General features: G+C 43.2%; 1 protein-coding gene across 1 annotated transcript; it reads right to left on the bottom strand.

Moving 5' to 3' along the window:
• Nucleotides 1-5669: 5669 nt before the first annotated feature.
• LOC110526284 (uncharacterized) lies at nt 5670-12505 on the bottom strand. Its single transcript, XM_036980635.2, has 2 exons — nt 12016-12505; nt 5670-8320 (listed from the first exon to the last, which is right to left on the bottom strand). Exon 2 carries the CDS (start codon nt 8310-8312, stop codon nt 6219-6221), a length of 2094 nt encoding a protein of 697 aa, XP_036836530.2. The 5' UTR covers nt 8313-8320; nt 12016-12505; the 3' UTR covers nt 5670-6218.
• Nucleotides 12506-13636: the final 1131 nt, after the last annotated feature.

Genomic DNA, 13636 nt, shown 5'->3' with positions numbered 1-13636 from the left:
GAGATATGATGATTTTTTTATTTTTTTATTTCACCTTTATTTAACCATGTAGGCCATTTGAGAACAAGTTCCCATTTACAACTGCAACCTGGCCAAGATAAAGCAAAGCAGTGCGACACAAACAACAACACAGAGTTACACATGGGATAAACAAACGTACTGTCAATAACACAATGGAAACATCTGTATACAGTGTGTGCAAATGCAGTAAGGAGATAAGGCAATAAATAGGCCAATAGTGGTGAAGTAATTACAATTTAGCAATTTACACTGGAGTGATATATGTGCAGATGAGGATGTGTAAGTACAAATACTGGTGTGCAAAAGAGGAGAAAAGCCAAAACAAATATGGGGATGGGGTAGGTAGTTGGTAGGATGGACTATGTAGAGATGGGCTGTGTATCTGCAGTGATCAGTAAGCTGTTCTGACAACTGACGCTTATTAAAGTTAGTGAGGGAGATATAAGTCTCCAACGTCAGTGATTTTTGCAATTCGTTCCAGTCATTGGCAGCAGAGAACTGGAAGGAAAGGCGGCCAAAGCAGGTGTTGGCTTTGGGGATGACCAGTGAAATATACCTGCTGGAGCGCGTGCTATGGGTGGGTGTTGCTATGGTGACCAATGAGCTGAGATAAGGCGGAGCTTTACATAGCAAAGACTTATAGATGACCTGGAGCCAGTGGGTTTGGCGACGAAGAGCCTACAGGTCAACGTACAGGTCAACGAGAGCATACAGGTCGCAGTGGTGGGTTGTATATGGGGCTTTGGTGACAAAACGGATGGAACTGTGATAGACTGCATCTAATTTGCTGAGTAGAGTGTTGGAGGCAATTTTGTAAATGACATCACCGGAGTCAAGGATTGGTAGGATAGTCAGTTTTACGAGGGTATGTTTGGCAGCATGAGTGAAGGATGCTTTGTTGCGAAATAGGAAACCAGTTCTAGATTTAACTTTGGATTGGAGATGCTTAATGTGAGTCTGGAAGGAGAGTTTGTTTACAGTCTAGCCAGACAGCTATGTATTTGTAGTTGTCCACATATTCTAAGTCAGAACCGTCCAGAGTAGTGATGCTAGTCAGGCGGGCGGGTGCGGGCAGTGATCGGTTGAAGAGCATGCATTTGGTTTTACTAGCATTTAAGAGCAGTCGGAGGCCATAGAAGGAGTGTTGTATGGCGTTGAAGCTCGTTTGGAGGTTTGTTAACACAGTGTCCAAAGAAGGGCCAGATGTATACAGAATGGTGTCATCTGCATAGAGGTGGATCAATGAATCACCATGCATGAGCCTTTAGATGTTACTTAATCTGATTATTTGGTGTTACTTAAACTGATTATTATCTGAGTAAATCTGTTGAGTATCTAAATGAGGGAATCAAGCAGCTCATCTTGAAGACTTGTATGGTTGTTCTGTGGGTACAGGTTCCCAGGTTCCCCTGACTCCATTTAATGGCCCAGAATGATTGTCGGAGTATACAATTCTCTTTTTTTCTGCCTGCTGATGGCTGTGGGAAGGGGGTTGGACAGGGTGACAAAGGCCTGATCTCCCCCATACAGACCCCATGCTGAGACTATGCTTCCCACACATGCATACACACACGTACGCCTGCGAACAAACAAACAAACACACACATCGCGCGCGCACACACACACTCCTACACGAAGAGACGCATTGAGTATAGTCAGCTTTAAAGTGCCCGCTCACCCCCAGTAGTAGCTTGAAAGAGGAGCCAGTGATCTACAGAGGAAGGGAATCACAGCGGCTTTCAGTGGGCTATTAGAGCTAACACCATGTGGATCAATAAGGATCCGTACTACCACTGAGGTCTGACTAATAGGCTTCTGTAGGCTTGCATATAATGACAGCATTAGCACAGATGCCAAGATGTATAGCACGTTGGGAGAGAATGATGAACCAGAGACAGATGGAGATAGAGAGAGGGAGATACAGAGAGGGGAAATAGGTTACTCATATTAGTTGACGTAAGTGTTCTGAAAATAATGTTTTTACAGGAAAAATACCCTTTAGCGTTAAATGATCATATTGGTATAATCATTTACATCATGTTCCTTTAGCTGACATTTTTAGGGAACGGTTCTGGCTCAAGCTACAGAGGAAGTAAGTAGTCCCTTTAAATAAAAAAAGCAGACATCATGTGGTTATAAGAAAATAGCAAATTCACCACAGTGTGTTTTTGCATGAGGAGAAAAATCTGGACTCATATTGTGATGTATCTATCCACCAGGCTGATCCTCCTGCTTGAATAATAAATCATGTTGAGTTTGCCTTGTGGCCACCTGACACCCATTAGCTATACGCCCAGCTGAGGGGCTGGAGTTGGGGGAGCAGCAGCATCTATCTTCTCTCTCTACATATGCACCGTTTTTAATACAGGCTCATGTTGTTGGGAATCTGCAGCCTCAATTACCAGGATGTTGGCTTGGGTTTCATTAAATTACTGTCTCAATGTATCTTCCTCATTCTCCCCAAGTCACTGCTCGCTTGTCTGACTGTGTCCAACAATATTAATGTAAAAAACATATTTTTATTCTGTAGAGGTACATGCTATTGTATGCTCTGAAATGTGGAGGGGATCTGGCTGTTTTACTTGCTACTCATGATCATCTGGCCCTTGAATTAAGTACAGGTTTTCCTTCCTGTTTTCTTTTAAAGGCACCACTGAGAAATAGCTTTTAAAAAACGAGGTCATTTCCACATATGAAAAAAGGACCAGGAAAGCACTTTCAGTTCTGTGCCAAAGCGTTAGTAAAGAACACATAGTGTTAGAGTAACCAAGCAATGCAGCTGGGGATGCACAACTATGCAACTTATAGGCAGTCTTTAAATCAAGATGCAAGCAGGGCCTCTACCCCATACGAAAGGTTACACACACAGAGAGAGAGAGAGAGAGAGAGAGAGAGAGAGACTGGATTCCTCATGTTAAAATGTCCACACTATGATCCCATCCCCTCAGAACGTCCTGAAACCATGAAAATTTGGCAAACACATGCCGTTGTTTACAAAAAAAATGTCTCCTTTAAATGAGAGAAAAATATGTTCTTATTGGATGCAGTGTTTTTTTCTCCAGTTACATAACTATTGGGTTTGGGAGATTTATTTCTCCTCCTTTGAGCAAATATTCAAAAAAGGTTAGCTAGGGGAGCAGGGGAAGTTTTAAACCTCTTGGCCACAATGGAGTTTTTAGAGGTGATATTGACAATAGAGCTGGTCTGTTTTTGTGGAGAAAAACACAACCTTGAATAATGCAAAACCAACCAAACCCTGTTGCTTGTCAAGCTTACTTTAATCTCACTGATGATCTTTTGATTGAAGTGTAAGGGGGATTTAGATCATAATAATTTACAGGATGTTTTCTGAGATAAATATTTTATCCTATTTTCATATACACTGTAACCCATTGGCACAGAACACTTCAGAGGGGAGAGAGAAAACAACCCAGCGTGTCCATCCGCCCAACCCCCCCAGCTCTCAAGAACATTCCTTTCATAAATCTGAGTATTCTTGAAGAAACCGGAGCGAGAATTAAGGGTTGCTATGTAGAGGAGTTCATTATGGTGCCGATGGAAGATGCTTGGGAACCTTTCATATCTCCATCGAATCTTCTCTACGATTTTGACCCATGTCTATAAATACTGTGTGAGATTCCATATATAGTACATATGCAATAGACACTCATGAACACACACAGAGATACACACACAAAAATGTGCATCCACAAACACATACCATTTAACTCTCTTGTGCTAATGCATGTGCTTTGGCACCTACATGACAGATACCCTCTCGCCTCTTTTAAGATGTAGGTGCAAGCACCATGCTCAGGAGCATTCCGCTAGGGCCGATGAAGTAGGTGTCAAAACCTGTATTTCCTCACTGCCAGTGAAATTCTACTGCCGTTTCATCCTTCTCTTCCAACCTCTCCATTCACCTGCCCAATTTCATCCCCTGAAACAATATAAAATGTCTCAAGACAAAAGAGAGATTAGCTCATTTGTGTTCTCCTCTGTATTGCGTCAGAGCTCTTCCTTTCATCCCAGACCCTCATCCCCCACTCACGCCTGCCCATCCCCTTGAAAGTCCCTTCCTCCTCCAAGAATGCACACCCCTCCCCCAACCCCCCTCACAATTTCAATCTCTTAAATGTGGGGAGTGTGTGCTGCCCACAGAAATAGAATGAATATAGCAGGCATCCCCATTCAAGTCATTGATGGGTGGACTGGCAGCCATTTTGAGTGTACCCATGCCAGAAAGTAAAAGCAGGAAGTGTACCCTTGAAACTGTGCTGTGATTTGTTGAGTCAACTCACTGACATCACAAAAAATACATTATATTGTATTAGCTACATCAGTTAGCATAATTTGAATGAACATTCTACATCACCATGGCAATCCAGCATCAGTTGACATAACATTCCAAATTACCATGGAAATGATTGCATCACAATACCAGACAGCCATTGAGAGTGTACTCATGAGTTTACCAGTCAAATGAATGCAATAAAGAGGTCAATGGAACACAGACAGTAGGGGATAGAATAAGGATGCAGGATTGCCGCACATTCAACAAATCTGATATAACAAAGTAGATATTCATCAAATCCGTCATGATTGATGTATTGTAACAGGCCCACAATATGGTTACTAAAGTCCAATTTGGATATATTTGGCTGTTTTTGCTGCATAACATTTAGAAGCTGTTCCTTTTCCAGTTTAGAAGAAGTGACTCCTAAATGCTAACTCCCATTCGCATAAGCTGGTAGCATAACTAGTATACAGAAATCGGTGGTGGTAGTCAAAGTCGTTTTTTAACTGCAATGCTGTTGATTGGTGACGATGTCAAAATAATTATTTGGGGTTGACATCTATACAAACATTATATTCTGATTTTTACCTCAACCTAGTGGGAAATACACATATAAACAATAGCCTAAATGCAGGAAAATGTTGCTAGGGGGCAATGAGGAGATTTGGGATTGTTTCCCGACAGCATATTTCCCCCACGTGTTTCCATGGCATTTCCATTTGTTTTGGTCAAGTTCCATTGACCTCTTTACTGCATCATTTGCCAATGTTAGAGCTTCCAAGCCCTCTCTATTCATTATATTTCTATGGTGCTGCCTGCCTATCACAGCTTGAAGTTCCAGTGAGATGGGTTATTATGATGTAAGAGGTAGAGGAAGAGATGACCTATGAAATTATCTCTGTCTGCATGCATTAACATTGTCATATTTTTCAAAGAAACGCACAGGCAAGCCAAGCTCCACCAAATAAAATATTTGCAAGGCCGAAGACCTTAGGGACGTTGTTCTAAAGGTAATACAATCAGGCGACCCCTAACCCAAACGAAACCTGGTCTGTACGTAACTGTAGATGTTCTGTAGATACTGTCTCCTACTGCTGATACTGGTGCACTCAATCAATCAGCCAACAACAATAAAGCAATGGACTGATTTCAGTTTTAAAAGATGTCCATTTTTTGCACCTAGGGTTTACTAAGGGTTACTTATTATAGTCAATCATAAAGGTGTCTTAAAATACGGTTGAAATAATTGTAACATGTTAAAATTGACTAAAATGACCCGTCATTATACAATAAGGCCCTATGTCAAATGACTTTTGCCTAATTGATATAGAAGAACAAAAGTACAATCAGGTATAACAGTCTTTTTTTATTCTCCAAGCCATCAATGAACATTCCTCAATGTTTGCACCACTATAAAAGGCCAAAACTTTTCATCCATTATTTTTTCATATAGTTAAGGAAAGGATATGTCTAAATTAGATCACTGTTGGATACTATTCCAAAAAAAAAACATTTTTAATATTCATCAGCCTCACACACAAAGACAAGACTATTCATTCCATTCAACATTTCCAATGTCACGTTTCTTTGCTCTGTTGTCCTGTTTTCCTATACTCATCCCTCAAATTTCGCTGGCTTTCATCTCACCACAAATGCTGCAAACACAGGCTGCCCCTCTACAATGACATGTGGGGCACAAAGACTCAGTAGGGCACACTGCATCCATGTCTCACATCTCTTCCTACATGTATCTCACTCCCCCTCTCTACACTTGAGTGGTTGTATTTCCTTTTGGTTAATCGGAAACTCGTTTGCCACAACAGACATTTTTATATTTATCTTCAGAAGCTTGTGTTGAAGGTTTTTTCGGATCATTAGGTACATCACATTTATATTAGCTTCAGACCAAGTCTACAGCCTGACTTATTGCCTCACCGATTGCCTCAGGAATCTGGATGTCGCCAGGCAGGTTCAAGTTCTTTTTTAATTCGCAGTAACTTTGCACCTCAACGGCATCCTCTGGCTTGTCAATGCCATTGACACATTCCTTTTGCTGTGGCTCCGGGGCAGACACGGCAGCCGGCTCGACCGCCTGCTCCTGACACTCCCCATTGACCTCAGGGGCAGAAGGCTCAGCAGTAGCCTCCACTGAGGAAACAACTTCCTTGTTGTCCAGCACAGCCTCCTCTTGCTCAGCGCTGGCCTCCTCTGCAGCAGCAGGTGCAGCAGATTCTGAAATGATGATCTCCGGGATGGGTTCTGCGATGTCGGCAGCATCTGGCTCTGCTGCTTCAGTTACTGCATCAGCAGCTTCAGATTCAAGCTCTGCTACGGATTCTTCTACAGGTAGGGGGAGCTCTTCAGCGGCTGGTTGTGGGATGGAATCTGCCTCTGGCTCTGCGGCTGCCTCTGTGGCTGACTCTGACACGGCTTCTGCAACTGATGCAGGCTCCTCCTCCGGGGCGGGTGAAGCTGCTTCTGCCTCTACTGGTGCCTCGACCACAGCCTCAGTTTCTGGGGCCTTCCCTGTAACAGTCTCTGTTTCAGGCTCTGGAGCGGCAGGCTCTGGTTCTGTAGTGTCTGTAATCTCGGCTGTCACTTCTGTGGCTTGTTCTGTAGCCTCAGAAGCATTTTCTGGTGCTGCAGCTAGCTCCACAGAGGCTGCCACAGGCTCTTCTGGTGCAGGCTCTTTTGGTGCTGCCTCAGGCTCCTCTGGTGCAGGTTCTTTTGGTGCTGCCGCAGGCTCTTCTGATGGAGGCTCTTCCACTGCAGGCTCTTTTGGTGCTACTGCAGGCTCTTCTGGTGCAGGTTGTTTTTGGGCTGCTGCAGGCTCTTCTGGTGCAAGTTCTTTTGGTGCTGTTGCAGGCTCTTCTGGTACAGGCTCTTCTGGTACAGGCTCTTCCACTGCAGGCTCTTTTGGTGCAGCCGCTGGTTCCTTTAGTGCCGCTGGTTCTTCCGGTGCCTCTGTTTTATCTGTTGCTGCCGCAGGTTCCTCTGGTGCTGCCGCAGGTTCCTCTGGTGATGCCGCTGGTTCCTCAGCTGCTGCAGGTTCTTCCGGTGCTGCCACGGGCTCTTCTGGAGCTGCAAGCTCTTCTGGAGCTGCGGCTGGTTCCTCTGCTACTGCTGCAGGTTCTTCCGGTGCTGCCACTGGCTCTTCTGAGGCTGCAGGTTCTTCTGGTGCTGCAGCTGGCGCTGGGTCCTCTGGTGCTGCAGCTGGTTCTCTTGAAGCCACCGGTTCTTCTGCTGCTGGCGCAGGTTCTTCCGGTGCCGCCACTGGCTTTTCTGGGGCTGCAGGTTCTTCTGGTGCTGCGGCTGGTTCCTCTGCTACTGCTGCAGGTTCTTCCGGTGCATCCACTGGCTCTTCTGAGGCTGCAGGTTCTTCTGGTGCTGCAGCTGGCGCTGGGTCCTCTGGTGCTGCAGCTGGTTCTCTTGAAGCCACCGGTTCTTCTGCTGCTGGCGCAGGCTCTTCCGGTGCCGCCACTGGCTTTTCTGGGGCTGCAGGTTCTTCTGGTGCTGCGGCTGGTTCCTCTGCTACTGCTGCAGGTTCTTCCGGTGCATCCACTGGCTCTTCTGAGGCTGCAGGTTCTTCTGGTGCTGCAGCTGGCGCTGGGTCCTCTGGTGCTGTGGCTGGTTCTTCTGAAGTCGCTGGTTCTTCTGCTGCTGGCGCTGGTTCTGCCGGTGCTGCCACAGGTTCATCTGGTACAGCCGCTGGCTCTGCGGTGGCCCCCTTGGCCACGGCCTCTATAGCTGACAGTGCCTCTTCTGTCGCTTCTGTGATGGCTACCACTGTCGACTCCACTGCTCCCTCCACCGCAGCAGACACTTTAGGAGCAGTCTTCGCTGCCAACTTAGCGACCGGAGCTGGTGCTTTGCTCTCCACAACATGGGTCACGGCCTCAACGGCACTCACAGCAGCCACAGTAATCTCCTCCTTCTTGTCCTTTGGGTCGCTGACATCGTACCCCTTCTTCCGCTTGCTCAGCTTGCCTCCCATGGTGTCTCCTAAAAGTGAATAATAAAATCAGAATGACTTAACAAGTGTGACAGGTTGTTGCGTTTGAAAATATATGTATAGCATATATTCATTTCCTTTAATTACCCACCACAAACCTCAATACCAAGTTAAAGCTAAAGAAAATGCAGGGCATTGCAATTCTGCCTCCTGTCTCCGAGAAATCACTCAGTCAGGCTTTAAAGGGGGAAGGCATTTCAATCTGGAAACCACACTCTGCCAAATACTATTGGCTAAAAGACAAATGACCATTGCATGGGAACTACTCCAAGTTCTAAACTATCCAGTGCTCTTGTATAAACCACAGGACAAGAGACCCTCTCTGGAGTCTTAGGTTATGTTATTATGTGCCAAGTGAGCCTCCCATTCTACTGTTGCCCTATAATGGTCTGTTTTAGTTGTACACTTATTCCCACTGGTATACTTTTAGAATAGTAGGTTAGAGGCACAGTTAGAGGAGGAAAGGGGACTTGAGTTCACAGAATAAAGAAAAAAACACAAATGCTTTTAGCTATAGGTTTTGGGAACCTATTGAGCACTTGTTGTCAGGACATCTAAAATGACTGCAAGCAAAACAAAAGAAACAGGGGGAGGGAGAGTAGGGGGGGGGGGTGTATAACTATCTAGTGCACTGTAAATAAGTAAGGGATAATCAACGAGGGGTTATTCATTCTGTGGAAAGTAATGAACGAGGTGGAATGCCCTTCAAGCCAATCAGAAACGACTATTGAACAATGCCATGGTATTTTGAAAACTACAGGTTGGTGATACATTTTTTGGGGCTATGGTCTGGATTTGGTCTATCGTTTAGTGCAAGGGTTAGATAAGATTCCGGCCAGGGTACATGGACAAGATAACATATTATTTTACAGACCAGAAACTCGTGTTCTGCACACTCCTGTTACTGGCAACCACTAAAGTGTGGGAATTAAGTAAGGTATAATCAACGAGGGGCTATGCGTTCTATGTAAAATAATGAATGATGTGGAAGGTGTGTTCCACAACGCGCCAACGGAGTGGAACTGACCTTCCACAGAGATGCATTCTTTTCCAGAGTATGCATAGAACCCCGAGTTGATTATCCCTTTTATACCACGCCTTTTATATCATGGCTATACCATGCTACTAGAAAAGTGTTAATTAGCAAGTACTAATGTGTTCAACATCACTGAAGTAGCTAGCTAGCAAGTTTACTAGATAGCTACAGTACGTTGCCATGGTTAAACCATCAGCTAAACCATCAGACCTAGCTTGCTATTATGAAAATCAAATTCAACAATACCAATACTGTTTTAAATGTGACTTTTGCATTCAAAAGCAGCCCAAACTAAACATGTCAAAAATGTATGATAGCCATTGAATTCTACCATGCAAAAATACCTGTGTGTTATTTAAGCAATAATGACTGAGGGGGTGTGGTATATGTCCAATATACCATGATAAGGTCTGTTCCTTTACACAACACAACGCATTGTGCCTGGATACAGCCCTTAGCCATGGTATATTGGCCATGTATCACAAACCCAGAGGTGCCTTACTGTTATTATAAACTGGTCGCCAACATTATTGGGACAGTAAAAATACATGCTTTGTCATACCAGTGGTATACAGTCTGATATACCACGGATGTCAGCCAATCAGCATTCAGGGCTCAAACCACCCAGTTTCGAAAGGGAAAAAATGCATGCTCTAGAATGCCCTTCAAGCCAATCACAAAGGACTATTCAACAATGCCATGGTATAATACTGAGTAGTAGTATTCCGAGTTAGTACCATGCATCATCCACTGATGACAAAAACATATAGCTAAACTATTTGCTTAAGTATGTGTGTAGGGTTAAGGTTATCACATTGGTCTCACTCACAAAATAGTGTTTATCTTATTCCATTGCCATGCTTGTAAGTGGAAGAGCTGATTTCAACATACCTCAACTTCCCTTCCCTCTATCAGAAAACCGAGAACTGGGAATTAAATGTTATCTGTTTGGTGATAATAGTACTAAATTAATCCTTAAAATAATAGTAGGCTGGCTGTCAAAGAAATCAATATTTACCATTGGAATGGATATACTAAACAGGCATTATAGGTTACAGGTTCTTCTGCCTAACATACAGTATCAAGTGAAGCCAAAAGGTGGAAAATGCTCAACATGCAGTCGGTTCTCAAAAAAGACTATTCTTTGAGGCAAAACTAAGTACGAACGTAGCAATAGACTATGACATTTTCCGCAAGTACTTATTTTGACAATATCCAAAATGTCACAAACATAGTTGAATCTAATTAGGCTTTTTCGTCAGATGGCTGAGAGAGCGACTGCCATATAGCATATTTATTTTAACTGCAGCACACACGGGCGTGATCATAATAGGAGCTGTCCATAGTACTGCATTGGGACAATCAAGAAGGGATGCAGACAGAGGGAGCCATGCGCCAGGCCAGCGCCGGTAGGCTAAACAGCTAAATCCATGCTGATATCAGAGCAGCGATTGTTCCTCTCCACTAAACTATCGGATAAACAGGCTTTCATATTCCTCCCAATCACTGTCCATATTTGAGGGTCGCTATAGCATGCGAATTAAGTTAATTTCGGGGGTTATTTCATGTGTTTGACTCAATTAATTGAATCGGTTTACATGACATTTGCCTATACACACACTGAAAGAAAAACCTTCAGACATTTCAAAATTAGATTTCAATATACATCTGCCAAAAGCACATGACAATTGTCACATATTGGGGAAGTACTTGGGGCCTATCGGCGAGGGGATGAAACAGTACCAGTTTTAGGGGTGTGAGGGATAAACCAATTACAGCAATATGATCACACACAGATTACTGCCATGTGTTATTTTGTCTTAAAACTCAAATCTGGCTAAAGACACCTTAATTACGGCGAAGGAAAATGCGCAGAGAATTGTACAACTCCTGTTGCCATAGCAAGGCACTGAGAGACGTGCATCCTAGCCTGCTACAGAATGAAGTTAACTGTGAAACCCACCTGATTGTAAAAAGTATAACTTTTATCGTTTGGATGGATGGCAGTCTTTGATGTGTGTCATTATAGAAAAAATATAAGTAATTATTTGAAACGATATATTATCGACAGTGAAGACACAAGCGCAGTGACTCCATCCCCCCAACCACATTACACACCGCTACTCCACTCTATCTACCCTGTTCGTTAATGTACCCATACCGTCTAGTGGGGCTCCACAGGCGTGTAGAGGCACGATTGAAAATATGTTTGTATTTTTTATATTAAGCTTGAATCTTGATTTGTCATCTTATTCTGCACTTTATTTTTTTTTATTTTTTAAATGTATTACATAAATTGATTTGGGCACACAGCCCTGTCACCCTGATGCTTCTGGATATATTTTTTTCTACGCCTCATAGCGCAGACAAATTGTTAAAATCCCAGCCAGGAGTCCTTGGAACATCCACATAATAAAACGCAAATCATGGCTCGAAGATGTTGAATCTGAAAATCTAGCACGCACCGGTAGGAATGCAAATACATGAACAAAAGAGAACAAAGGATAGCTTATCCAACTCTTTCTCCATTCTCTATTCTTCATTCTCCAATTTACCACAACAGCATGCTCTATATGTTCTCTTATTTTCTCCAGAATGAAAAAAAATAACATACAAAAGCTGAAAAATATAGATACAAAGTTCACCAACCTGGATGTCTGCCTTAAACCCAAACGGCAAGGAGAGTCGAGGAGCTGATGTATTCCCTTGCAAGACTGAGCACGGACTGATAATAGAAAGAATCTTGCGACTGAAAGCTGCACCAAAGTCCTCCTCGTTCCCTGAGGTGCAATCTAGGACTGTGCTTTTTTGAAGAGTGCCCCTATAGGTTTGCCAGACATCATTCCCTATCACAATCTATCCCACCCACTGCGTGCAATCTAGGGGAAAGTGGGGTAAATTGAGCCATTTTTACATTTAGCATCACTCTGTCAAGGGAAATATAATAATATTTCTAACAAAGATATCTAGGCTACATATATTTCATGATGCATCCCTGGAAATTCAGAATTCATGTCAACGTTACAGTTTGGAAAACATAGCCTGTTTTCTCTTAGCACAACTTACCCCTGGTATTGGGTAAATTGAGCCGCAGGACAGGGTAAATTAAGCCACCTACAAATTTAAAGCCATGTCTATCTCAGAGGAGGCCGGTGGGAGGAGCTATAGGAGGATGGACTAATTATAATGGCTGGAATGGAACCAATGGAACGGAGTCAAACATGCAGTTTCCATATGTTTAATGTGTTTGATACTGTTCCATTTATACCATTCCAGCTTTCACAATGACCCTTCCTCCTATAGCTCCTCCCACCAGCCTCCACTGGTCTATCTTTATTTCCCAAACACAATTCAACACAATCACAATCACTTTTTTGTCTTTTAATAATTTTAAGCATCTTTTAACACACGCTTAAAACCTAACAAACAATGTACTTAAAAAAAAAAAAAAACTTTTAACATAGGCCAGGCACTGTTGTTACATCATATCCCAGCGACAATGAAACGCTACTAGCGCACACCACTAACTAGCTGGCCATTTCCCACTGGTTACACTCACCTCCCTTTGACCTCCTCCTTCTCTGCAGCAACCAGTGATCCGGGTCAACAGCATCAATATAACAGTGTTGCTTCCGTCCCTCTCCTTGGCCCAACCTGTGCTCGAACCAAGGACCCTCTGAACACATCGATAACAGTCTCCCTTAAAGAATTGTTACCTATCCCTCGACAAAAGCCTAGCATAGCAAGGAAATCATCTACTTCAAGGTCTCAGAGTAAGTGACTTCACCGATTGAAATGCTGCTAGCCTGCCATTTCACACCAGTTACACAAGGATGCACTTTCACACTAGGTTTAGGACCTCAAATAGAAGCTAATAGAGACCCCAACTGATGTATAGAATAATCTTAAAATTATCTACTTTGGTGTAGATACAAGCATCATGAAACCTCTTAACACAAAAAAATAATTTCACTTGATGAAAATACATTTTTTGGACCTAACTTGCTTACCACTTTTTCCATGTGGTTTCATCCTTCACAGACTCCATAAAACGATGACCTCAATATTTGGTCAAACTATAAATGTTGTGCATGGTTTCCTAGAAACAAGGGTGGCTCAACTTACTCCTTTGCTCAACTTAGCCCCTCTCTTCTATACTCTAGTGCATACTTCTGTAGATTAGATGGGGTTTACACATTTGAATGAACGCTCTTATTTCACGTCATAAGTGATCGCTATCACAACGGTCTTTCTTTGACTTAAGTTTGTA

The sequence above is a fragment of the Oncorhynchus mykiss genome, chromosome 6 (assembly GCF_057628025.1).
Source record: "Oncorhynchus mykiss isolate SJ-2025 chromosome 6, ASM5762802v1, whole genome shotgun sequence".
Lineage (NCBI taxonomy): Eukaryota > Metazoa > Chordata > Actinopteri > Salmoniformes > Salmonidae > Oncorhynchus > Oncorhynchus mykiss.
Note: the sequence above shows the minus strand (reverse complement) of the source record. Positions and strands in the feature narration are given on the sequence as shown.